The 27,932-nt window shown below is 44.7% G+C and overlaps 1 protein-coding gene across 1 annotated transcript; it reads left to right on the top strand.

Moving 5' to 3' along the window:
• The first annotated feature begins 63 nt into the window (after positions 1-63).
• On the top strand, positions 64-26,863 carry LOC311105296 (BCL-6 corepressor-like protein 1). Its single transcript, XM_084147388.1, has 12 exons — positions 64-198; positions 13,992-14,082; positions 14,210-16,789; positions 18,787-18,922; positions 19,034-19,510; positions 19,915-20,123; positions 20,404-20,673; positions 23,339-23,505; positions 23,742-23,887; positions 24,015-24,092; positions 24,345-24,501; positions 24,726-26,863. The coding sequence occupies exons 2-12, from the start codon at positions 14,077-14,079 to the stop codon at positions 25,039-25,041; spliced, it is 4,542 nt and encodes a 1,513-aa protein (XP_084003514.1). The 5' UTR covers positions 64-198; positions 13,992-14,076; the 3' UTR covers positions 25,042-26,863.
• The last annotated feature ends 1,069 nt before the right edge of the window (positions 26,864-27,932 follow it).

Here is a 27,932-nt window from a genome sequence, read left to right as displayed (position 1 = left end):
AGGGTGCGCGATTTTCATCTCCAGCTGCTGCGTTCTGGAAAACGGGCGATGAGGGAAGTCAAAATTTCACTCTGGAATTATTCTACCAAAAATGAATATTCCTGACCCCTAACAGAAGTCACCAAGTCTCAAGCAATCACTTGTCGCGGTGTGAAAGGCTCTATTTGCAAGCTTTGCGAGGGCAGTTTGGAGCGCAAGGTAAGGCGGTGCGATACCATGCGATTAATAACAAAGGCGTACTGGCGAGCAGGGGGCATTAAGGGGGGCATTGCACTACGCCATGGAGGGCAACAGTCAACTCTCCCAAACTTTGCTGTCAATAATTGTGTACAGTAAAGTTTGTAAATCCATGTACAGGCCATAACAAACCTGTCTAAAGGTATTCAAGGTGTGCACTTGGTAATTTAAAGACGTCTTCAAGTGTCAGGATAAACATGTCACATGTTTCTTGGGGTGAAATCCTGTCTCAGTAGGCAGTGGTCCACATTATATTTCGCTAAGGCTACTACATCCCAAAAAAGATGTAACGTGAATTCTAGTTTCACACTGTATTTTATTATAATATTATTGTCCATCTGCCATGAGTTTACACCTCAGTGGCATCCTCAACCTGCCAATTTAGAACATCGTCTCCAACTTCTTCTCTGGCTCCATGGTAAAGGCTTGGATGATTGACTCCCTTATCGACGTAAACATTATACCAGGTAATGGCAACCGCGAACTCAGACGTGACAGGACATGCCTTAGGCCTACTCTATAGCGGCATTATCCCAGGCCTAGGTTGTTTGGATGAGGCATTAGAATATTCCATAAATCGACCAAATTTACTAAAAGTAGCCTAAGCCCCGTTTTGAAAGGGAACGACGGTCATTTTCACAAGGCCTTCAACAAAACACTGCGGCTTCATTCACTGTGAACTTGCTGTTTTAAGTGTGATTGTTTTGATCAACAGTCAGATTTACACTGGAGTACTGTAATTCACTATATTTAAGTTGTTTGAGCCTATAGCTTCGAACGTCCGGTGGTAGTGGCAGTGACTAAAACTAGTCGATAACTGGAGGAGCCCGGAGCAGCCGGTCACTACCGGGATTGCTTTCGCTCTGTCGTTGAGGTCTCTGGGTAACCCCCTCTCCGACGCAATGCAATGTGAAGTCTGCCAACAACCTGGTTCCGCTTATAGGAAGGCACATTCAAAATCAGGCGTGTTATTCTGTAGCATGGGCGGTGTGATGCGTATATTTGTCCTATTTTGATATTTGGCTATATGTCAATATTAGGCTGTCCGCCGACATGCAGCACTCCCTGCTGTTCGCGAGTGAACGGTGTTGGGCAATGGGTAAATTATCCTACACACCGAAAGATATCTTCACCTAGATGAAGCCTGCGAAATAGTTGAAAGACGAACGTGTGTCCGTCCGATGGGGGTGCATCACTGTGCTGCAACGGCTGCAGCCGGGAGACAGTGAAGAAATAGGTCATTGTTAAACGACCAACATACATTTTTACTTCTATCATCATTTAGACTACCTGACATTTAGACATTTGCTATAACGGAATGTATATATATAAATGTCTGTCATTCACAAGTCGGTGATATTGTATTCCATGGTTACTTCGTTTTTACCTGCATAGGCTATGATGCAGGTAAGAGTCCCGCGCCGGCCTGATTCTAAATAGCCGAAATTGTTATAAACCATGTGCCAAAGGCTTTTCTCTAGATGCCAACTGTAAGAGCGCGTGGCCTGCAGAATGTTTTGGGGTAGGCTATTATGTTTATTCTGCATTAATCAAAACAACCCAGGCTTCGAGACCTGTCTCTAACCGTTTTGACCTTGCAAGGTAATATAACTTATAGGTTCTCAGCCTCTTTATATCGCCTGAGTCTCCAAACATTCAAATGTATTTTTTAGGACAGGTGCCTGTTCAAGTTAACTGTAAGATGTATCCAGATAACCTGACACTCGTTGAAACTTGTAATCAGTGTTATATTGGTGTAAAGGCAGCTGATCCTCTAACCTTGATCATTCACACCTATTTTACCTCAACATTATTTACAACTCTATGAAAACAATTAATCAATGCTCAAAAACGTTTAGTTGACTTGATATATGTGTTGTTAATTGTTAATTACCACCTGTAATGGCTTATATGAGTGGAGTGATTATTAGCATAATATTTTGTCATAAAAACATGTAGGTCACTTTAAATGTTGAAATAATAATCTCTGAACTAACAGAACTTGGCTGACACACTTCTAAAACATCAAGCATGTCTAACAGTCTTATTGATTGCAAATATATTGGTCATCGTGATAATCACTCAATAAAAAGGCCTTCATGCGGGAAATGGTGCCAATATTATTTAATATTATATGAGATAAAGGTAGAATTGCTCAACACATTATGCAGATTTTTCAAAAACAGTGATTCATCTCAGCTTCTGTAGTCTATTTCTAGAATGACACTGTCTTGCATGGCCTACAATCTAGAAATCGATGTCCATGGTTGTCTAGAAATCAGTGAGACCAACAGAAAAAAATAGCCTATAGCATGATATGACGGGTCAGGTTGTCATGTGTTTCAAATGATGAAATACTGATCAGAGACTGAAATTATAAAATGTAATGCACCTCTAAATGAAATTACCCTTGTCTTATTTGAGTAATCTTGAGTGATAGAGTTTGCCATATACACTGAGCATACAAAACATTAAGAACACCTTCCTCAGAACAGCCTCAATTCGTCGGGGCATGGAATCTACAAGGTGTCTAAAGCATTCCACAGGGATGCTGGCCAATGTTGACTCCAATGCTTCCCACAGTTGTGACAAGTTGGCTGGATGTCCTTTGGGTGGTGGACCATTCTTGATACACACAGAAAACTGTTGAGTGTGAAAATCCCAGTAGTGTTGCAGTTCTTGACACACTCAAACCTGTGCGCCTGGCACCTATTACCATGCCCCGTTCAAAGGCACCTAAATATTTTGTCTTGCCCATTCACCCTTTGAATGGCACACATACACAATCCATGTCTCAATTGTCTCAACGTTAAAAATCCTTATTTAACCTGTCTCCTCCCCTTCATCTACACTGATTGAAGTAGATTTAACAGGTGACATCAATAAGGGATCATAGCTTTCACCTGGATTCACCTGGTCAGTCTATGTTATGGAAAGAGCAGGTGTTGCTAATGTTTTGTACACTCAGTGTATATTTGGAATTTTCCCTATTTCAGTCATAAAGCACAGTGTGAATTCATTTGAAACCATTCATCCTCAGATATTGATTTTAATCTCAGAATGTTAGTCTAACGGATAAAACTATCCACACAGTGATGAAGAAATGAATAACCATGAAAGATGGGTCAACAGGCTGTGACTGTATGAATGAGTTTGAGAAGGAAGGGACAATGGCATTAAAGAAGTGGAGGAGTTGGGAGGAGAGCAAAGGTCAATGTAAAGGTTAATGGGAGAGAGACCAGGTAAATAAACATACAGGAAACAGAATCAAGTGATATAGGGGAGGGGAGACAGATGTGGGGTGTGGAAATTGTGCATTTCTGGATATCAGTCATTTAGGATTATGATTGGGGAGGGGATTGAAATTTAAGGTGGATGCCTGGAATAGGCGAGAAAGGGGATTGTATTCAGGGAAGTGATGGAGGTCAGTGTTAGGGTGTTTGAAGTACAAGTTGGTTGGAGGCCTGGTTGTCAAAGGAGAGACCAGGGGAGAGGCAGTGAGGGGCAATGTGCATTGTTAAGTAGTGTAAGCAGGGCGTGTACAACTGGGCCTGGAGGGGTGATAATATAATGTGGTCGTATTAATCTTAATTCTTGTCGTTAAAATGTAATGTTTTTTGCTTTATATGAAAGTCTGTCCAAATAGATTTCTGCCGCCTACAACAAGGCTATATTCCTAGACCATACATCAAATCCATAAAGCCTACAGTAAGTTGTTATGATAATGATGGGGACTCCATAACATAAATACACCGTGAAATTTGAGTATTTCCCCTTCACACACCCGACAGGATCTCGGGCCCCTCGTGTTAATTCCTTTGAACCAATACCTCGCTCACTTCTTTTGTTGGACCGCTTTAGTCCATAATGCAACCATCCGCAGGGGTACTTCAATTCATTGGATTATTAATTATTGTTATTCGTGCATTCATTCAATATAAATCGGTGTCTTTATGATGAAAATGTCCATTTTCACTTTGTTACTTCGGTAAGCTTTTTCAGTTTAGCGCACCGCTGCGATCCCCCTTTCCCCTTGAGCGGCTGGAGTACTGCGTTGCATGCTGGTACTTGCAGTCATTACTCCTCCCACCACAGGATTTGTATCGTTTGCGCGTGGGTAGCCAAACACTACAAATCCCAGACTATCAGTCCACCTTCTCTCCCATCAGACCGTATACCGAGATACAGTACGGACTGTCTTGACGAAACCCCCCCGGACTTTAAGAACCGAAAACCGTCGAGATTAGTGAACAGCAACCGACAAGAACGAAAGACTTGATTCTCGCTGGAGCTGTGATATATACTGTTCATTTACACCCTGGACGAACGGGTTTGTAATTGTTTGTGCCATTTGACATCGTTATCTTGCTTGCTAAGTACCCGTCGAATTATTCCGTATCAGGGACGAGACGACTCGGTTCGGGTCGGACTCATGCATGTCTTTGAACACAGAAGCGGTTCGATAAGGGCCGATGAAAGACAGTCAAATCAACATTTTGTGTCGCACGGCCGGAGATAAATACAGTAGCCTGTCTAAACATGCATAGCACTGTGTAATGCAGACAAATACTGGCTTCGCGGAGACTTTGCTGCGCAGGGATCTGACATTTTTTCGTGGTATTTTGAACCTGAGTTACATTTTGATTTCCTTATTATGTACGGTGCACGTTACAGTAGCCAACTACAAGTTCTGTGTAGATTGTTGCCCTACCCTCTGTTAGTTCTGAAATACTTTTAATCAGAAAATGAGCAAAGGAAACAGTCTGCTAAAGTGCAATGTATCCCTCATGCGGTCAATTTCAGTCTATTCAATACAGTCCAACATTATATCATTACCTCGTTTCTTCAATAATGTTATTTATCAGTAAAAGACGTCATGGACACTTTACCTCGTGATCTATGGATTGATTAAATAATATGGTCATTGGAGTTTGGAATGTTTGTTCCGTGATATTTGGCTATCGATTGATGTTGGCAACATTATGTGACGGTAGTTGTCCACATTGTGCATGTAGGGTATCGTGCAAGTGCGGATGAACGATGTAAGTATTTGATAAGGCAAAATAAATTCTCGTGTCAGTCGTTTCGTTCTAGATATTGGAAATGCATGCTTTGTAGCCTATTGTACTGGTTGCTATCGCATCATTCTCGCTTTAAAAATCAAGGATAAATTTGGTTCCATTTTGATCATGTGTAGTCTGTTTTGACTGATCACCTGAGAGGCAATAGTGTCGTCCTTTCCTATTATGATACGACTGCTCTCCAGCTATTTGGGCGAGTGGGATGCCCGGAGTTTTAGCATGAATACGTTGTTTTTATAGAGATTTAACCAATTTTTCGATTAGTTGAACTGGTGGAATAAAACGACTATATTTTGTTCATCATCAAAAGCATAGATTTGACACTCGGATGCGTCTCTTTTGTGCATGAAGGCTGCGCAGTCAATTGACCGGGAGCAAGTAGTCTGGAGTCTGAGGGAGATTATTTTATTTATCTTTTAGACGTAGCCGATTGACTCTATGGGATAGCCACCTCATTATAGTTGGGACAGGTGTGACTTTGTTTTGCCAGCATGAGAAAAACAAAATATATGTTTCTCAAATACATCCATAGCATTCCAATTGGCTACTCAGCAGAGGAGACGATTTAACTGTAGCACAAAGACAAACTAGCTGTATTAGCAAGTAGCAACATAAGGTTATGCGATAATGAATGCAGAAACCTCTTATATTCAGTTATATGCTTGAAACTATATTCAACCCATGTTTGCCGATTTCAGCGGAGAGACGGAGCCTACCTGGGCTGTCACTCACGTTTTACGGTACGGGTATGTTTCGGCAACTACAATGATCTTAACCCCCCGGTGCATTGCTCTGATATTTGCTGGTGGATAGTTATAACCGGACCCATTTGTAGTCGTCTCATTTATTGTCGGGTGGGGTGGCTGCGCTCACCTTTCCTCGCAGGGTGTGTTGACAGGATGCCTGAAAGCGTTTGAAATGTTGCTTTCTGACAAATATATTCATTAAGGTGCCATTATTTAGGAATAATGCAAGATTCATATGATTGTGCATGCATATGATACTTACAACCAGGGTTTCAGTTTTAGGGAGGTCCGGAATGGGGGGGGGGGTTTGACAAGTAGCATCAGCAACTGTTCAGTCAGTTGTAATGATGAATTGCAGAAAATCATTAACTCTCTACATAGATATCTTTTTTTTCTCAAATCACTTCGCATTCACATTTGTATACCTAAACAAGCTCCGCACAAACAGACATCAATGGAGCACACAGATTATCATATTATCACATTCACATTAATTGTTAGAATATTACTTACGATTCAGTATTAATATCAATTATGTAGTGGTAAAATTGTTTTGCTAATTTGCATAATTGCAAACATAACGAGAAAAAAAAACTCTGTTCATGATTCCACTCCTTCACAAAGAGGCAGGCGCAATTAAAAGTCAGTCAGATCAATAATATAAGTGTTCTGAGCTTTGAGCAACGCTGGGAGCAATATTTAGATGTTGACCCGTAATCGATTTTCTTTATTGTGTACAAAATATACACTGAGTGTACAAAACATTAAGAACACCTTCCTAGTATTGAGTTGCACCCCCCTCAGAATAGCCTCAATTCGTTGGGGCATGGACTCTACAAGGTGTCGAAAGCATTCCACCGGGATGGACTCCAATAGTTCCCACAGTTGTGTCAAGTTGGCTGGATGTCCTTTAGGTGGTGGACCATTCTTGGTATACACGGTTAACTGTTGAGTGTGAAAAACCCAGTAGCGTTGCAGTTCTTGACGCATTCAAACTGGTGTGCCTGGCACCTGCTACCATACCCTGTTCAAAGGCACTTAAATCATGTGTCTTGCCCATTCACCCTCTGAATGGCACACATGCACAATCCATGTCTCAATTGTCTCAAGGCTTAAAAATCCTTCTTTAACCTGTCTCCTGCCCTTCATCTACACTGATTGAAGTGGATTTAACAAGTGGAAACGTATTACACTGTGTTGTTTGAATTTTGATAGCATTTTAATGTCGGCATATTGGGAAGATAGTCCATCTGGGGATGTTCATATTGAAACATATCTTCTTCTTTTTTAAGTTCCTAACTTGTTTGATAAGATTAGTACAGATGTTCTCAGGGGATGCCACAGGAGGCCCAGACCACAAGTTTGGGAACCACTGTACTAACTTCTGCCTTTGCTTGCTTCCTCTCTCTCTCTCTGTCTCCTCTGCTTCCTCCTGCATGCATTGCAGCCTGCCTCAGCCTTACCACTGAGCGTCACAGCACTGTCTGTCTCAGTATCCTACTCTCTGTAAAGCAAAGTTATTATAACTTAGTAGCCTACTTGTTGCTCCTGCTGAGGTAAGCTCCGTTTAACGTTAGCCAGCTAGAAGGATGAAGTAAGAAGCTAAGTAATACTAGCCAGAGCCCTTCAACATTACTGTAATTAAAGTCTCTGCTGGCAGCTAGCCACCTGACTCACTGACATATCTATAAGCGACTATTTACCAGTTGTGTACTCATTCTCAGAGAGTCGGTTTTTGTTTGTTTGGGGGATGTCTGCAGAGACGGCAGGAGACGCGGAATGGTTTTAAAATTGCCTTTTGTCCGGCATCTCGCAAACACACTGTCAGCAGCGTCTTTAGTGGCCTACTTGAGCTGACTCCGAGCTGGGGTAGGTCGTTTCACGTCTCAGGCCCTCGGGCCTGTGCCGCGAGAGGGCGGAGTTAGCCGTTTGAGAGAGAGGTGAATGTGTTGTTAAAAAGGCAAATCCAGTGCCTCCCGAGTTGCACAGCGGTCTAAGGCACTGCATCGCAGTGTTGCGGCGTCACTACAGCCTGGGGTTCGATCCCAGGCTGTGTCATTACCGGCCGTGACCAGGAGTCCCATAGGGCGGCGCACAAATGGCCCAGCGTCGTCCGGGTTAGGGGAGGGTTTGGCCGGGGGGCTTTATTTGTCTCATCGCGCTCTGGTGACTCCTTGTGGCGGGTCGGGTGCCTGCAGGCTTACTTCGGTTGTCAGTTGAACAGTGTTTCCTCTGACACATTGGTGCAGTTAGCTTCCGGGTTAAGCGAGTGGGTGGAGCGGGTGTTTCGGAGGACGCATGACTCGACCTTCACCTCTCCCGAGCCCGTTGGGGAGTTGCAGCAATGAGACAAGATAGTAATCACGAAATTGGGGAGAAAAAGGAGGTACATTAAAAATAAAAAATAAAAGGCAAATTCTGGGGACGCAGGCGAACATAACAAACAAACCACTTTTCATGATTCCACTCGTTCGCGAAGAGGCAGGCACAATTAAAACTCAGTCAGATCAATAATATAAGCGTTATGAGCTTTGATCGACGCTGGGAGTAATATTTAGATGATGACTATAGTAATAAATTATGTATCATTAAGGCAAAATGTTGGGAAATGTCAAAAGTAAAATATAGTAAACATGATTGACATTCTATAATCCAGATGTATGTAGTCAAATATTTCCACGACATGACCTGAAACTGATTTTCTTTATTGTGTACAAAATATACACTGAGTGTACAAAACATTAAGAACACCTTCCTAATATTGAGTTGCACCCCACCTTTTGCCCTCAGAACAGCCTCAATTCGTTGGGGCATTGGACTCTACAAGTTGTCAAAAGCTTTCCACAGGGATGGTTGTCCATGTTGACTCCAATGCTTCCCACAGTTGTGTCAAGTTGGCTGGATGTCCTTTGGGTGGTGGACCATTCTTGATACGCACAGGAAACTGTTGAGCGTGAAAAACCCAGCAGCGTTGCAGTTCTTTACACATTCAAACTGGTTTGCCTGGCAACTACTACCATACCCGATAAAAGGCACTTAAATTGTGTGTCTTGCCCATTCACCCTCTAAATGGCACACATACACAATCCATGTCTCAATTGTCTAGGCTTGAAAATCATTCATTAGCCTGTCCCCTTCCCTTCATCTACACTGATTTGAAGTGGATTTAATAACAAGTGACCTCAATAAGGATCATAGTTTTCACCTGGTCAGTCTATGTCATGGAAAGGACAGGTGTCCTTAATGTTTTGTAGACTCAGTGTATATAAACTGAACAAAAATATAAACGCAACATGTAAAGTGTTGGTCCCATGCTTCATGAGCTGAAATATAACATCCCAGAAATTTTCCATACACGCAAAAAAGCTTATTTCTCTAAAATGTTCTGCACAAATTTGTTTATATCCCTGTTAGTGAGCATTTCTCTCTTGCCAAGATAATCCATCCACGTGCCAGGTGCGGCATATCAAGAAGCTGATTAAACAGTATGATCATTACAAAGGTGCACCTTGTGCTGGGGACAATAAAAGGCCACTCTAAAAGGTGCAGTTTTGTCACACAACACAATGCCACAGATGTCTCAAGTTGAGGGAGCGTGCAATTGGCATGCTGACTGCAGGAATGTCCACCAGAGCTGTTGCCAGAGAATTGAATGTTCATTTCTCTACCATAAGCCAGTGTCGTTTTAGAGAATTTGGCAGTGCAACCGGCCTCACAACCGCAGACCACATGTATGGCGTCGTGTGGGTGAGCAGTTTGCTAATGTCAACGTTGTGAAAAGAGTGCCCCATGGTGGCAGTGGGGTTATGGTACAGGCAGGCATAAGCTACGGACAACGAACACAATTACATTTGATTGATGACAATTTGAATGCACAGAGATACCGTGACGAGATCCTGAGGCCCATTGTCGTGCCATTCATCCGCTGCCATCACCTCATGTTTCAGCATGATAATGCACGGCCCCATGTCACAACGATCTGTACACAATTCCTGGAAGCTGAAAATGTCCCAGTTCTTCCATGGCCTGCATACTCACCAAACTTTGCACAGCCATTGAAGAGGAGTGGGACAACATTCCACAGGCCACAATCAACAGCCTGATCAACTCTATGCGAAGGAGATGTGTCATGATGTCGCAAGGATTTGGAAGCTGAAAATGGAAGCTGAATTCCTGGAAGCTGAAAATGTCCCAGTTCTTCCATGGCCTACATACTCACCAGACATGTGATCCATTGAGAATGTTTGGGATGCTCTGGATCGACATGTACGACAGCGTATTCCAGTTCCCAACAATATCCAGCAACTTTGCACAGCCATTGAAGAGGAGTGGGACAACATTCCACAGGCCACAATCAACAGCCTGATCAACTCTATGCAATGGAGATGTGTCACGCTTCATGATGCAAATGGTGATCCCACCATTATACCAGATACTGACTGTTTTTCTGATCCACGCCCCTATTTTTAAAAATATATCTTTGACCAACAGATGCATATCTGTATTCCCATTCATGTGAAATCCATAGATTAGGGCCTAATGAATTTATTTCAATTGACTGATTTCCTTATATGAACTGTAACTCAGAAAAATCTTGTTGTTGCTTTTATATTTTTGTTCAATGTATATACATTACCAGTCAAAAGTTTGGACAGAGCTACTCTTTCAAGGGTTTTTCTTTATTTTTACAAAATCTTTTTTGGAATAATAGTGAAGACATCAAAACTATGAAATAACACATATGGTATCATGTAGTAACCAAAAAAGTGTTAAACAAATCAAAATATATTTTATATTTGAGATTCTTCAAATAGCAACCCTTTGCCTTGATGACAGCTTTGCACACTCTTGGCATTCTCTCACCCAGCTTCATGAGGTAGTCACCTGGAATGCATTTCAATTAACAGGTGTGCCTTCTTAAAAGTTAATTTGTGGAATTTCTTTCCTTAATGCGTTTGAGCCTATTAGTTGTATTGTGACAAGGTAGGGGGGGGGATATACAGAAGATAGCCCTATTTGGTAAAAGACCAAGTCCATATTATGGCAACAACAGCTCAAATAAGCAAAGAGAAACGACAGTCCATCATTACTTTAAGACATGAAGGTCAGTCAATCCGGAAAATTTCAAGAACTTTGAAAGTTTCTTGAAGTGCAGTTGCAATAACCATCAAGCGCTATGATGAAACTGGCTCTCATGAGGACTGCCACAGGAATGGAAGACCCAGAGTTACCTCTGCTGCAGAGGGTAAGTTCATTAGAGTTACCAGCCTCATAAATTGCAGCCCAAAGAAATGCTTCACAGACTTCAAGTCACAGACACATCTCAACATCAACTGTTCAGAGGGGACTCTGTGAATCAGCCCTTTATGGTCGAATTGCTGCAAAGAAACCACTACTAAAGGACACCAATAAGAAGAAGAGACCTGCTTGGGCCAAGAAACACTAGCAATGGACATTAGACCGGTGGAAATGTGTCCTTTGGTCTGGAGTCCAAATTGGAGATTTTTGGTTCCAACCGCCGTGTCTTTGTGAGACGCAGTGTGGGTGAACGGATTATCTTCGCATGTGTAGTTCCCACCGTAAAGCATGGAGGAGGAGGTGTTATGGTGTGGGGGGTACTTTGCTGGTGACACGGTCTGTGATTTATTTAGAATTCAAGGCACACTTAACCAGCATGGCTACCACAGCATTCTGCAGCGATACGCCATCCCATCTGGTTTGGGCTTAGTGGGACTATCATTTGTTTTTCAACAGGACAATGACCCAACACACCTCCAGGCTGTGTAAGGGCTATTTTACCAATAAGGAGAGTGATGGAGTGCTGCATCAGGTGACCTGGCCTCCACAATCCCCCACCTCAACCCAGTTGAGATGGTTTGGGATGAGTCGGACGGCAGAGGGATGGAAAAGCAGCCAACAAGTGCTCAGCATATGTGGGAACTCCTTCAAGACTGTTGGAAAAGCATTCAAGGTGAAGCTGGTTGAGAGAATGCCAAGAGTGTGCAAAGCTGTCATCAAGGCAACGGGTGGCTATTTGAAGAATCTCAAATATAAAATATATTGGTTACTACATGATTCTTTGATAGTTTTAACGTCTTCACTATTATTCTACAATATAGAAAATAGTTTTTAAAAAAAGAAAGAAAACACCTCCCGAGTGGCGCAGCGGTCTAAGGCACTGCATCTCAGTGCTTGAGGCGTCACTACAGACCCCCTGGTTCGATTCCAGGCTGTATCACAACCGGCCGTGATTGGGAGTCCCATAGGGGGGGTGACAGAGGTACGGACAGAGGTCCGGACCTTGGCGTCCTCATATGTATCTACGGCCCTGGTTACAGTCTCCTGGCCTATCTGCTGAGATGTCACTGTTAACTGCTCTCTTTACTTTGGAATTTGGGTATCATGGTCAAGGCAGGGAAACAGAAGCTAGACTTGCATTTGGAGTCTTCTTTACTCCCCAGTGCTTTGAGCTGTACCAATTGTTCATTCTTGATAACAGAGTATCTGTAGTTAAGAATTTGAATTACATTATATGGCGTCATTCCTCAGGTTCTCTTCTCCTTGACCCTCGGATTGATTTCTTAAATGAGCTGGAAATGGGTTGAGGGTTGAGACCACATGAATGAGTTTGGTATAGGGATTTCAGAATGTTACCCCCACCTGCTTCCCATGTTTCTACTTCTCTCTGTGGTCTCAGACAGTCCACTGTGCTGCAGTGTGCATGGCTTGGTCAGCACTGACCGAGTCCATCCGTGCAACACTAAGGAGAACTGTGAGAGAGGTAATAAAATATGGTTTCCATCTTTAAAGCAATATGTGCCAATTTCCCTTGGTTAAGAGTAGGGCTGAGACGATACCAGTATCGCAATATTTTTTCCATGGCAAAAAATAACTGCTGTATGTAAAATATTGTGTGCTATAGCTTGGAAAATAAATACATGTGACACTCTGGATGACAACATAATGATGTTTGTTTCCAACATTAGGGCTGTTCCTCCTAAATAAGTGAAATCCGCTTCGTGTTTTGTTTCCTTGCCTCGATACGAACGAGTTTCGTGATGCTGGTTTCATCCCGGCCCTAGTTAAGAGGGCAAAGCATCAACTCCAATGTTAGGATCTTTATGTCCATGCAAATAGGCCTACTCATAGCTAAAATATAAATGTAGAGTAAGTGAAAGTTATTGGCAAATATGCCTTGTACCAATATTGGATTTTTCTTGATAAGATTAACATACCAAATAAAATGTAAAATAATATATAACATATATTTTTACTTCAACAACCAAGCCTTCCTGGATTGTTTCACTGAGGACAGTGTGACATCTCTCGTCATCAAGCTTCTCTTAGGACTTAGACACACCACTAGTGTTTGCTGGCCGAGAGTTCTTAGCACCTCTGAACGTAATTTGCGAATCGAGTGTGGTCAGTGTCGGCAGTCAGACGTCTACATGGGGTGGTCCCTAAAACACAGTGCGCGGAATGACCGGCAGACCAACGCTAGATCCATATTTGGTGCGATGTGTGTGCGAGCCTTTACACACAGAAAACAATCTAGCACTTTCTCAATAAAAATAACAAAATCGTTAAACAATGATGTTTAGCCCAAATGTGCCAACTTAACATAAATCTATATGAATATATAGTAGCGTTAGCAGTAGGCTGGCTAATCGGTTTCGTAATATTTTGCTAACCTCTTCTATGACAAGACTCATGAGCTAAAAATAATGAGCCATTTGACCAGTTTCGGGTGTATTGAGCCAATGGCACCATGATGAAAAAGAAATGCAATATCTGTGCAATTGTCTCTTTTCCAGAATGTTTGACCTATAAAAAAAAAAAAAAATGCAGTTACAGCTTTGTTTTATGTTAATGAAAATAAGCTCATCACAGATCATACTACAGTATGTCATATCTGTTCATTCAACAGCATATCATCCTATACAGAGGAAGACCCCCTTGCTGCAGACCTGAGGTCAACTACACCTAAGAAATGTTGTGTTAAAGAAAAGCCTATGCAGGTAATTGTTGTGCCTGAACACTGACTGAGTGAACTGTAAGCTTCACAGATGATGCTATGGTGCTTTACCTGAGATATATTTGCATGAGCAGTGAACATGGGCTTTATGTACCTTTCTTGTTATCTAGGTGGATCCAACTCCAATGAATGTAGGGGATGGAGGCACGGTGACCCGAGAGATCGGTGCTCCGATTAAAGCGTCTGCGAGCATGGTAGGGAATCCCCCTCAGACGCTGCCCCAGGAGCTCAGAGGAGATGTGCCCCTCAGTCAGCCAAACAAGACCACCACAGCAACAGACTGTAAAACGCCGGTCAACGTCTGTTCAGACCCTAGCAACTTCAACCATTGCCCAGTGGTCCATCCTCCGCAAGAACACAACAATGCTCCAACATCAGGCCCTCCCCTCATTAGCTCTGACAAGAGAGCAGACAAGAGGTCAGAGGTCCCTAAACCCAAGGCTGATGGTGCTGGGGTCGTTCCCACACATCAGTGGCCGTGTGGTACAAAGAACAGCCCTGGTGACCCAGTTAACCCAAGTCACAGCATTGTGACGTCCAATAAAAAACCACATACTCAGACCCAGCCAGTGATTGGTCTTCCAGCTGGGTTTCAGTGCTCAACACTATTTAAACCAGGCCAGCCTGTTGCTTTTCTTCCCTCCACTAACTTTTCATCTCCACTCTGCAAAATCACTCTTCCACCCGCATTGGGTCAGATCGCAGCATTGCGAGAAGCCACAGCCAGCCAGTTTCAGAAGGGGAGTCAACCACAAAGCGCAGCTGCTGGCATGGCACCACTGCTGCGGACCTATCCATATCACTTCTCAGTGGGTCGAAGTCCAGCACCTGAAAAGAAAACACCCACTGCAACACCCAAACTCAAATGTAACTCGACGTCCAGTAGCAAGAGCTCCAAAGCTGGAGGAGAGCATAAATCCTCCATCGCCTCAGTGGTGGCCTCTCCCACTATCACTCTCCCAATACAGCACCCAGCATTAGCCTCTGCCCCACCAACCCGCTTCACGTTGTCTCCCACCGCTGCCATCTGCTGTGGCCCTTCACTGGCCAGCATCACCACTCAGGGCAGGCTGCTGAACCATGTGGAGAAAGGCCCTCCGCACCGCAGTGCAGACAAGACATCCGTAGGCTTTCCAAAACTGAAGGCTCCATCTGCTGCTGAGGACCGTGCGGTTGCTTGCCCGACTGAAGCAAGGGATGTGCCCCTTGACCTGTCCGCCAAGTCGAAGCGACCAAAAGCAGTCAAAGACCCTCCAAACATGGTTGCCACCACAGAGCATCTCCATAACGAGGCATGTCAGAAAGTTGCCCTCCATCCAAAGAGGCCCCATACTACAACGTATGGCTCTGCCGTGCCATACCCGATCCTACCCGACACTCACAGAAATGGGGCTTATCAAAAGCAGAGCAGCAGGCCCCTAAATCACCAGGGTTTGGAACCCAACTCATCCTGGGTCAAAGGTTCCTCTCAAGGCCCCATTAATAACCTCCCAGGAACCTATGTAGGTGTGGCCAGCCCCATACTTGCTTCCACCCTACGTAGCAAAGATGGGAAGGGGTCCTTTGAGGACGAGTTCCAGACTTTTGCTAGACAGGAGACTATCTCTATCATTGACCAAGGGGAACACCTGGCCTCAAGGGGAAAGAAGGCATTGTTCATGACGAAGGGGAACCAGCACGTTCATGGTATCAAGCACCCTAACAGTACCAGCCCAGCTGTAACACAAAGCTGTCCCTTTAAGGGGGCTTTCTCCACAGCTCTGCCCGGCTCTACCAACTCACACTCTCATCAGAAATCTGCAAGTGTCAAAGCAGCAATCCCATACTCCCTCACTGTCGTCAAGCCATTATGGCAGCAACCACCACTTCTTCCTTACCAAGGTGCTTCTGTTCAAAGAAAGGTAAGTCAAGGGACTCACAAGGTCAAGGGGGCCACAAGTTCAGAAGGTTCCAAATGTCAAAGCCCTTCCAGAATGTCCCCCCTGTCCAACCTTGAGTCCATAGTGAAGCAGAAAGCTCTAGAGACCACTGCATTGACTGGTGAGGGATACTGCCATCTATCGCCTGTGGCATCCAGAAAGCCTGTGGTGAGCACCCACACAGTGGGCCAGGACACATTGTTCCGTCAGACTGCTTCCTTTGGATGTCCACCTATCAGATCTGTGGAGAACAAAGAGACACTTTCCTCTCAAGGGGATTCCACACAAGTTATGAACAAACTTGAGAAAACAGGTGTCTCTGAGTCCAGAGAAAAGAGCTCTGAGAAACATGTTAAACTGGGGGAGCATGCAGGTGGCAAAGAGATACAGGTCTTTGGAAGTAGTGGTTCAGCTAACAGAAACAGGATGGACAGCAAATTAGCCCAGGAGTTGGAGGGAGGAATGGTGAAGGAGGAGAGTAAGGCTCCTGCTGGTCCTGCTCCCCGTGCTAAATTGGAGGGGATTGCCCTATCCATCCTCACTGGCCAGTGTGCAGGGGTAGTCGAGGTGGAGAAGAAGACGAATGGAACTAAAGAGGAGTCCCCCACCAAAGCTAAAGCTGCCTTCACCAAACAGAAGAAGCCCCCTAGTCCAAGGAAGCCAACAAAGGAGAAGGCATCACCGGACCATTCAAAGAAGGCTGTGGTGCCAGTGAAGAAAAAGCCAGGCCAGGAGACCACTCCAGTTAAGAAAGAACCACGTCCCAAAAAGGTACGTTGTTATTCTGCTTTTGTAATATTTACAATTCCATTTAGATGAGTTGTTTTGATTATGTGTTGTACAATGACATTATTCTCTTTTGTTGGTTGAACAAAGGAAGAAACATATTACATTCACACACTTGACTCTCTTGTCCACATTTATTATGAAGCAGAATTGAAAAAATATGTGAAATATCAACCACCCATCAACTTACAGTGGCTTGCGAAAGTATTCACCCCCCTTGGAATTTTTCCTATTTTGTTTCCTTACAACCTAGAATTAAAATGGATTTTTGGGGGGGTTTGTATCATTTGATTTACACAATATGCCTACCACTTTGAAGATGCAAAATATTTTTTTGTGTGAAACAAACAAGAAATAAGACAAAAAAACAGAAAACTTGAGCGTGCATAACTATTCACCCCCCCCCCACCTTTTGCAGCAATTACAGCTGCAAGTCTCTTGGGGTATGTCTCTATAAGCTTGGTACATCTAGCCCCTGTAACTCAGTTGGTAGAGCATGGCGCTTGCAACGCCAGGGTTGTGGGTTCGTTTCCCACGGGGGGCCAGTATGAAAATGTATGCACTCACTAACTGTAAGTCGCTCTGGATGAGAGCGTCTGCAAATGACTAAAATGTAAAATGTAGCCACTGTGATTTTGGGTTCCGCTGGTGTACAGCATGTCCAAGACATTTAAATGTTTCCCCTTAAACCACTCGAGTGTTGCTTTAGCAGTATGCTAAGGGTCATTGTCCTGCTGGAAGGTGAACCTCTCAAATCTCTGGAAGACTGAAGCAGGTTTCCCTCAAGAATTTCCCTGTATTTAGCGCCATCCATCATTCCTTCAATTCTGACCAGTTTCCCAGTCCCTGCCGATGAAAAATATCCCCACTGCATGATGCTGCCATCACCATGCTTCACTGTGGGGAAGGTGTTCTCGGGGTGATGAGAGGTGTTGGGTTTGCGCCAGATATAGTGTTTCCTTGATGGCCAAAAGGCTCAATTTTAGTCTCATCTGAACGGAGTACCTTCTTCCATAGGTTTGGGTAGTCTCCCACATGCCTTTTGGCGAACACCTAACGTGTTTGCTTATTTTTTCTTAAAGCAATGGCTTTTTCTGGCCACTCTTCCGTAAAGCCCAGCTCTGTGGAGCGTACGGCTTAAAGTGGTCCTATGGACAGATACTCCAATCTCCGCTGTGGAGCTTTGCAGCTCCTTCAGGGTTATCTTTGGTCTCTTTGTTGCCTCTGATTAATGCCCTCCTTGCCTGGTCCAGGTTTGTTGTGGTGCCATATTCTTTCAATTTTTTAATAATGGATTTAATGGTGCTCCGTGGGATGTTCAAAGTTTCTGATATTTTTTTATAACCCAACCCTGATCTGTACTTCTCCACAACTTTGTCCCGACCTGTTTGGAGAGCTCCTTGGTCTTCATGGTGCAGCTTGCTTGGTGGTACCCCTTGCTTAGTGGTGTTGCAGACTCTGGGGCCTTTCAGAACAGGTGTATATATACTGAGATCATGTGACACTTAGATTGCACACAGGTGGACTTTATTTAACTAATTATGTGACTTCTGGAGGTAATCTGGTTGCACCAGATCTTATTTATGGCCTTCATAGCAAAGGGGGTGAATACATATGCACACACCACTTTTCCATTATTTATTTTTTGAATTTTTTGAAACAAGTTATTTTTTTCATTTCACTTCACCAATTTGGACTATTTTGTGCATGTCCATTACATGAAATCCAAATAAAAATCCATTTAAATTACAGGTTGTAATGCAACAAAATAGGAAAAACGCCAAGGGGGATGAATACTTTTGCAAGGCACTGTACCTGTCTGTATTATGATTCAAGTATACTGATTGAAATAAAAAGGCAATTCAGTGCTTATACAGTCCGGTTGTTTCTCCGTATGCTCTCCATCACCATCAAAGCTTTACGATCAATTGCCTGAATGGCCTATTTAGTGCTCTCACTCTGTCCCTTGTGTGTTGCAACAGAAGAAACCAGGTGCACCTGTACTGGAGCACAGTCTGTCGCTGGCTGAACCATCCCCACACAGGGAGGAGGGGGAGAACACTCGCAGGGAGAAGAGCAGCCCCACTGATAACAAGCAGACTGCTCACAACAAACCAGGTAGGCTGTCTCTTCTGATAGTCTAGAATAGAACTTCACATATTACGTCAGCCAAAGATCTAATCAGAAATCCTTTATTATGATTCCTCTGTCTACGTTGTTTTGACGTAGGTTTCACAGGTAGCGGGAGCAGTCCTCTCCCCAGTCCCCAGTGCTCTGAGACCCCAATCTCCTTCAGCAGCCCTGGAAGACCCAATAAGGAGCCCTCATCCTCAGAGAGCTCTACCCCCAGGCTGAGGAGGGGCCGACGGAGGGGTGATGAGGCTTGGCTGGACGACTGGGGCTTCGCTACTCCCTCTCCTCCACCTCCCCCAACTCTCCCTCCCCCCCGTACATACCCTCCTCTCCAGCCTGCCCGCCGGCCCAGGGGCAGACCGCGCACCAACCCCCTGCCTGAGAAGGCTGCCCAGGGCAAGGCCAGATCCGCCCCCAACACTGATGGAGACTCCCCCAAACACAAGAAACGGTCCCGTTGCCGGAACAGGAAATACCAGAATGGGGAGTACATCACGGGGAAGGACAGGGATGGAGACGGAGAGGGGGAGGAGAGATCTGTCACCACCAGGCAGGGCACTCAATCTGGATCAGGTACTGTTCAGCTGGAAATTGAACAAATAGAAGCAGCTGCAGGTTTGTCTGGATGTGGTTATTATCACAGTGGGCCTTACACAAGGCAAAGTTGGTACGAGTTGAATGACTGAATAGAACTGTATACAGTGTAACTGGTTTCGTATGCAGTAGCTTCCCACTATTTGCAGCTTATTATGTGAAAACATCCATATATCCTTAAAGTGCTGTTAACCCACTGTTTATTTTGGATGGCACACTTTAGGAGAGATGGAAGGCATGTTTACTGCGATGGGGCTTTGGTTCTAGTCTCATTGTTTTCTTGTCTTGTAGCTTCCTATGAGCCTGTCAGTACACAACATGTTTAAATAACACCCAATACACTGCTTAGAACCATTGAGTAAATATTTGCTGTGTTTCTGTAGATTTGACAACTGGCATGTACCCACGCCTCAGTGCCACTCTGACCTGCCGTGGCGCCAGCCCAGAGCCTGGTCCCAGGAGGCCCTCTTTCACCCGCTCAGGGTCGGTGAGGCGCCCGGAGAGAGAGGCCTCCCCAGAGCCCAGCGACAAACCCTCTGGGAAGAGAAAGTTCAAGAGCAAGCACTTGAGTGACACAGATGAGCCCAAGAAGGTAGGAAGTTCAGCAGCATCCATCGCAGAGGCCATAGATCTGGACTTTGTGTTTCCTGTCAAACAGATCCTTGTTGTGAGATACAGTGTGCCGTGATGAGCCTAAATGCTTGGCTCATGGTGCCCCCTTGTGGCTTAAATCACTACTACAACTTATTTCATTTTATTTGTGCTCTGGCAGCTGATTTCCTCCATCACAGAGTGTGAGGCCGTTCGTCCATGCTGTGACTCTCCGTCACACATGACTTTCTCATTACCCTGCAAAATGTGTATTCTTTAAGCAGCTCAAGACCAAACGTTGCAGCTTGGGCAAGCGCCCTGCCTCTGTGGCAACGGATGACGACAGCCCCAACGCTAAGAAACCAGCAGGCCTCCAGGCCACCCCTAAGTGCTCGTCCTCCCCTCCTGCCAGTAAGAAGGGGACCTCAGGGAGGGGAGGGGCACCAGAGTCTCCCCCTAGCAGACCTGTTCCTCCAGAGGTTCGCCGGCTCATTGTCAACAAGAACGCCGGGGAGACTCTGCTACAAAGAGCCGCCCGATTGGGCTACCAGGTACTGCTCTACTGCTCCACCCAATCACCTGCCTGCATTCATGCTCAGCGCTTTTCCCCCTATCATTACTCCTGTGTGGTGGGCCCCATACCCCATACCAGACCCTAACCCAACGATGTTTCAGTTTATCAGACATGAATTGACATTACATTTACATTTTAATCATTTAGCAGACGCTCTTATCTAGAGCGACTTACAGTTAGTTAGTGTATTCATCTTAAGATAGCTAGTTTATCTCTGGCGTGATAAATCATGCTTCACATTCTGGCAGTCCGACGGACTAATCTGGGTTTGGCGGATGCCAGTAGAACGCTACCTGCCCCAATGCATAGTGCCAACTGTAAAGTTTGGTGGAGGAGGAACAATGGTATGGGGCTGTTTTTCATGGTTCGGGCTAGGCCCCTTAATTCCAGTGAAGGGAAATCTTAACGCTACAGCATACAATGACATTTTAGACGATTCTGTGCATCCAACCTTGTGGCAACAGTTTGGGGAAGGCCCTTTCCTGTTTCAGCATGACAATGCCCCCGTGCACAAAGCGAGGTCCATACAGAAATGGTTTGTCGAGATCGGTGTGGAAAAACTTGACTGGCCTGCACTGAGACCTGACCTCGACCCCATCGAACACCTTTGGGATGAATTGTAACGCCGACTGCGAGCCAGGCCTAATTGCCCAACATCAGTTCCCGACCTCACTAATGATCTTGTGGCTGAATGGAAGCAAGTCCCCGCAGCAATGTTCCAACATCTAGTGGAAAGCCTTCCCAGAAGAGTTGAAGCTGTTCTAGCAGTAAAGGGGGGACCAACTCCATTTTACTGCCTATGATTTTGGAATGAGATGTTCGACGAGCAGGTGTCCACATACTGTTGGCCATGTAGTGTATTTGAACATACAGTTGAAGTTGGAAGTTTACATACACCTTAGCCAAATACATTTAAACTCAGTTTTTCACAATTGCTGACATTTAATCCTAGTAAAAATACCATGTCTTAGGTCAGTTTGGATCACCACTTTATTTTAAGGATGTGAAATGTCAGAATAATAGTAGAGAGAATGATTTATTTCAGCTTTTATTTCTTTCATCACATTCCCAGTGGGTCAGAAGTTTACATACACTCAACTAGTATTTGGTAGCATTGCCTTTAAATTGTTTAACTTGGGTCAAACGTTTCAGGTAGCCTTCCACAAGCTTCCCACAATAAGTTGGGTGAATTTTGGCCCATTCCTCCTGACAGAGCTGGTGTAACTGAGTCAGGTTTGTAGGCCTCCTTGCTCGCACACGCTTTTTCAGTTCTGCCCACACATTTTGTATAGGTGTGAGGTCAGGGCTTTGTGATGGCCACTCCAATACCTTGACTTTATTGTCCTTAAGCCATTTTGCCACAACTTTGGAAGTATGCTTGGGGTCATTGTCCATTTGGAAGACCCATTTGCGACCAAGCTTTAACTTCCTGACTGATGTCTTGAGATGTTGCTTCAACATATCCACATAATTTTCCTTCCTCATGATGCCATCTATTTTGTGAAGTGCACCAGTCACTCCTGCAGCAAAGCACCCCCACAGCATGATGCTGCCACCCCCGTGCTTCACTGATGGGATGGTGTTCTTCGACTTGCAAGCCACCACCTTTTTCCTCCAAACATAACGATGGTCATTATGGCCAAACAGTTCTATTTTTGTTTCATCAGACCAGAGGACATTTCTCCAAAAAGTACAATATTTTTCCCCATGTGCAGTTGCAAACCGTAGTCTGTCTTTTTTATGGCGGTTTTGGAGCAGTGGCTTCTTCCTTGCTGAGCAGCCTTTCAGGTTATGTCGATATAGGACTCGTTTTACTGTGGATATGAATACTTTTGTATCTGTTTCCATCAGCATCTTCACAAGGTCCTTTGCTGTTGTTCTGGGATTGATTTGCACTTTTCGCACCAAAGTACGTTCATCTCTAGGAGACAGAACGCGTCTCCTTCATGAGTGGTATGACGGCTGCGTGGTCCCATGGTGTTTATACTTGCGTACTATTGTTTGTACAGATGAACGTGGTACCTTCAGGCATTTGGAAATTGCTCCCAAGGATGAACCAGACTTGTGGAGGTCTACAATTATTTTTCTGAGGTCTTGGCTGATTTCTTTAGATTTTCCCATGATGTTCAGCAAAGAGGCACTGAGTTTGAAGGTAGGCCTTGAAGTACATCCACAGGTACACCTCCAATTGACTCAAATGATGTCAATTAGCCCATCAGAAACTTCTAAAGCCATGACATCATTTTCTGGAATTTTCCAAGCTGTTTAAAGGCACAGTCAACTTAGTGTATGTAAACTTCTGACCCACTGGAATTCTGATAAAGTGAATTATAAGTGAAATAATCTGTCTGTAAACAATTACTTGTCATGCACAAAGTAGATGTCCTAACCGACTTGCCAAAACTATAGTATGTTAACAAGAAATATGTGGTGTGGTTGAAAAACGAGTTTTAATGACTCCAACCTAAGTGTATGTACACTTCCGATTTCAACTGTATATAGACATCATTTATTTATTTTTGCTACAGCAAATACAGTGTCTTATAAGACAAGTGCAAGTGTTATTCATATATTTCTTGTATTATTTCTTGTATTATTTCTTGTGGTGTTAAACCCTTGCTGTGTGTCCGTCCCTCCTGCAGGACGTGGTGCTCTACTGTCTGGAAAAAGACGTGCGGGAGGTCAATCGGCGTGACAACGCAGGTTACACGGCTCTCCACGAGGCGTGCTCTCGAGGCTGGAGCCACATCGTCCAGGTGCTGCTGAAACATGGGGCCGACGTCAACTGCAGCGCCCAGGACGGAACACGGTGGGCGTCTAATGACTTCTGAACACTTAATGAGGGCTCAGACTTGGAGAGCATATTGTTTGCCATACACTCCTGAGCTGAAGGGTTATGCCTGCAATAAAGGACTTTCATTCTAGACTATATCTGTTGCATAAAATAGAGCATTCACGCTTGGCTTATATGAGATCCGTTGTAATGCAGTTGAAATGTATGTTGATGAAACGAGAAAAGTAACACGTGTTATTGTATTTTGTCAGGCCCATCCATGACGCAGTAGCCAGTGATAACCTGCCTGAGGTGTGGATGCTGCTGAACCACGGAGCAGACCCCACCCTGGCTACCTACTCTGGACAGACGGCGGTCAAACTGGCCCAGAGCCCCAGCATGAAGACCTTCCTCAAAGGTACTCTAACCTGTCATCTCCTTCACCTTTGACCCCTGTGACACACATCACAGTCTGTCATTTTCTGAACATCACAGAGGAGTGCTTGGTGGAGTTTCAATCTGACCCTGGATCTGCTTTGTTTCAGAATACTTCACAGACCTGGAGGGGAGACGTGACCAGGACCCCAGTCTGCCATGGGACTTCTACAGCAGCTCTGTGTTTGGTAAGAAACCTTCGTTTGATTGGTTTCTTTTCCTAACCATTGACCTCTGCATCCACTGCCATGTATCCACTCTTATCCGTGTTATGACTTGTATATGCCATGATTAGAATGCGTAGTGTGGGTGTTATGAACCGGACAGTCCACTAGGGGGAGCCTTAAGCCCATGGTGAAACGAGGCTTATAGTCCTTAGAACAAAGGTGAATCAAGTTTTCCCGGCAGTCCTGAGCTCACATCACTACATGTTTTTTCAGAGAATGGCCAGGAGGCATGCTGGGACTTCCTGCTCTCTCAGCGGGAGGAGGACGAGGGGAGGATGGAGGGAGACTCTGATAGGGACTGTCTCATGTTTGAATTCTCCTCGGAGCCCCTCTTACCCTGTTACCATGTCCAAGTGTCATTAACCCAGGGGTGAGTCAACACCAGAGCAGAAAATCACCTGTCAACACAATCATTCACACACATAGTCCCAGCTTTTCCACCCATATTCTAGTGCTTTTTGTTCCTTACTATTTGAAACCCAGAAGCACCTTTTGAAATCCTTCAAACCGCTCTTCAGCCATCAGCTTGTTGGAATCAGCTTGTTGGATAGGCTCAGCTAGTTCTAAAACCAACCCTGCATTTGTCCCTGACAGCTTTTGCAATTGGTTCCTGTTGACGGACGTCCTGAAGCGGCTGAAGATGTCCTCCCGGATATTCCGGGCGCGGTACCCGCACTTGGAGGTGGTGAGCCTGGCGCGGACGGAGCTGTGTAGGCAGGTGTCTGTCAGCCATGTGAGCACAGCCTCTGCACAGCCTCAGGGAGAGGAAGAGGGAGAGGGGCCGGTGGAGCTGGTCCGCTGTGTCCCGGAGCTCCAGGGACTGCTGGGTTCCTCCATTCACATCCTACAGGAGGACGAGGGGGAGGAGGAAGGGGACAGGACGGATACAGCCACGCCCTGCAGTCGGTAGCCCCCACCCCTCTGCTCTCTCTCAGCCCCTCACACATCCAAACTGTTCCCCTACACGTCCCCAGAGTCTCACCCTAACCTCCCGCGAGCAGCAGATTAAAATAAACAATGTCGGGAGGCTCCAGCTGTTGTAATGGTGGTTGTGGTATGGTGAAATGAAACAATGTCTACGCCACAGGAGGCTGGTGGCACCTTAATTGGGGAGGACGGACTTGTGGTAAAGGCTGGAGTGGAATTTGTGGAATGGTATCAAATACATCAAACACATGGTTTCCATGTTTAATGCCATTTCCTTTGCTCCGTTCCGACCATTATTATGAGCCGTCCTCCCCTCAGCAGCCTCCACTGGTCTACGCCACTGGGAAGAACACACCTCACTAATGACCTGGGACCGCCACATTGAGGAGAAATGGGGGTCAAAGCGGCACCACCTTGAGGATGGGTGTGGGTGCTCGGTGCTGGAGAGCAGCTTTCAGGTTCCAATCTGTAGGTATTTTTCAGGACCCAATAAATATTCTGGTAACATATTTTTTATGATTCTATATGTATATGGTACTATATGTATATCTTGCCACCAGGGCGATCACATTTGGTTGTAATGTATCCGTGTGGCTAGGGATGGATTATGTTTAGGGTTTTATTTTTGTGGTTTTGTTCAGTTTGTTTGCTCCTGAGGGAAAGATAATATTTTGGGGTGGGAGATAATCCAAGGCTTTTATTTGGGTGAACTCTTGCGTGCAGCTAAAAGGTTTACAGCCAGGCCAGGCCAGCTAACAGTAGCAGGAAGGCCCCAAGGCCAGATTAACATGGGAGACCCAGAGACCACGGACACACACACAGACACATAATCTGCCCAGCTAACAGAACCATAGAACCACAGTGATCCATTTCATCATTCAACCACACAGTACTCTCAAGTTGCTAAGTAGATGGCCATTCAGTTTGTGTTACTTTTCTTTTGTCTTTCATTTTGCAGTGCACATGATTTCACCAAGCATCTTAGGTGTGTTAACCCGCGGCCTACCTGTAGGCTTCTTAACCTCAGATCATGGATTGATTTAGTTGAACTTGAGAATTAATACTTGTTTACAGATCTCAACAGATGGAAAGGTGTCGCTGTAGTTTTCTTCACTCCTCCTGCTTACCAGATGATGGGAGTGAGAGTAGAAGTGCCACATAGGATCTGTGGGGAGACCAGCGTCCTCTGCTCCTCTGTTCTGACTGCAACCCTTCACTTTGCTGCATAAGACTGACTAACAGGAGGGATAGGATAGGTATCCTTTTACTGCACCTTGCTCATCCCCCCTCATGGGGTTACGGACGGACTCCAACGTGCTATGTGGCGTGTGTTTTATTTACACTGTTGTTTGTGCTTAATTTAATAGTCATTAATATATTTGACCTCTTGTGTATCTGACAAACAATTTATGAAAAATTGCTTTGTATGGTTGGTGCTTCATTTCAAATGTACAATTCAGGATCCTTCTTGAGATTTTTTTTTTTTTTTTCTTATTGCAAACAGTATTTTAACAAGCAAAAGTACAGTTTTATTGTACTGGTGCTAAGCTAGAATTTGTGTTGACAATCAATGATGTTTTTGTTTGAAGTTAAAACCAATAAATTATATTTAATTAAGATGAAGTGACAGAAATGTAAAGAAAAAGTATAGTTTCATTACCTATGGTGAAGAAAGTGGAACACATCTAGTCTGGAGAAGAGGACAATGTACTGCTTGTGTGAGTGCTGTTAAAACAGGTTAACCTTCTATTCGATTTATTTTTTATTTTTAAATCAACCAGAATAAAGCATGATTGTGAAGTATTGTTTGTGAGGTATTCATTTGACTCATCAGAAAGCAAATTCTATTTACAGTCCGTTGCTCTGTGCTCTTTTTAAGATAACGGTTACCGCGACCTTTTACATTGTAAACCGTATTGCGTAAGCCTAAAGGCAGACAGATGTTAGCTGGACTTAATCCTCAGACTGGTGATGAATTGCCCTTTTGAAGAGATCATCAGTGTCAGGTATGTATGTAGTCTATCCAATCTTATCATTAGTCATATAATACCCATGACGACCAATAGCAGATAAAACATTTACAGCCTAAATAGAGATTACCTTCTCTGAAATGTCGTGCAGAACTTGCACTGTCAAGGAAATATCCATCTTCGTATGAGATTCAAAGGTACACAGCATGACTCAAACCCCAGCATGGTGCTGTGATAAGGATGGGATGCTATGAGACTCGAAATTGAGCTCAGGTTCATCCTGTTTCCATAGATCATCCTTGAGATTATTCTATTGACGGTCCCAAGAACACAGTGGCCGCCATCATTCTTAAATGGAGGAAGTTTGGAACCACCAAGACTCTTCCTAGAACTTTATGGCACACACTGAGAAATTGGGGGAGAAGGGCCTTGGTCAAGGACGTGACCAAGAACCCGATGGTCACTCTGACAGAGCTCCAAAGTTCCTCTGTGGAGATGGGAGAACCTTCCAGAAGGACAACCATCTCTGCAGCACTCCACCAATCAGACCTTTATGGTAGAGTGGCCAGACGGAAGCCACTCATCAGTAAAAGGCACATGACAGCCCGCTTGGAGTTTACCAAAAGGCACCTAAAAGATTCTCAGACCATGAGAAACAAGATTCCTCTGGTCTGATGAAACCAAGATTGAACTCTTTGGCCTGAATGCCAACCGTCACGTCTGGAGGAAACCTGGCACCATCCCTATGGTGAAGCATGGTGAGCAAAGTACCGAGAGATCCTTGATGAAAACCTGCTCCAGAGCGCTCAGGACCTCAGACTGGGGCGAAGGTTCACCTTCCAACAGGACAACGACCCTAAGCACACAGCCAAGACAACGCAGGAGTGGCTTCGGGACAAGTCTC

This window comes from Coregonus lavaretus (genome assembly GCF_964263955.1).
Source record: "Coregonus lavaretus genome assembly, chromosome: 29".
NCBI lineage: Eukaryota > Metazoa > Chordata > Actinopteri > Salmoniformes > Salmonidae > Coregonus > Coregonus lavaretus.
The sequence above is the reverse complement of the archived record's forward strand: the minus strand, read 5'-3'. Positions and strand labels throughout refer to the sequence as shown.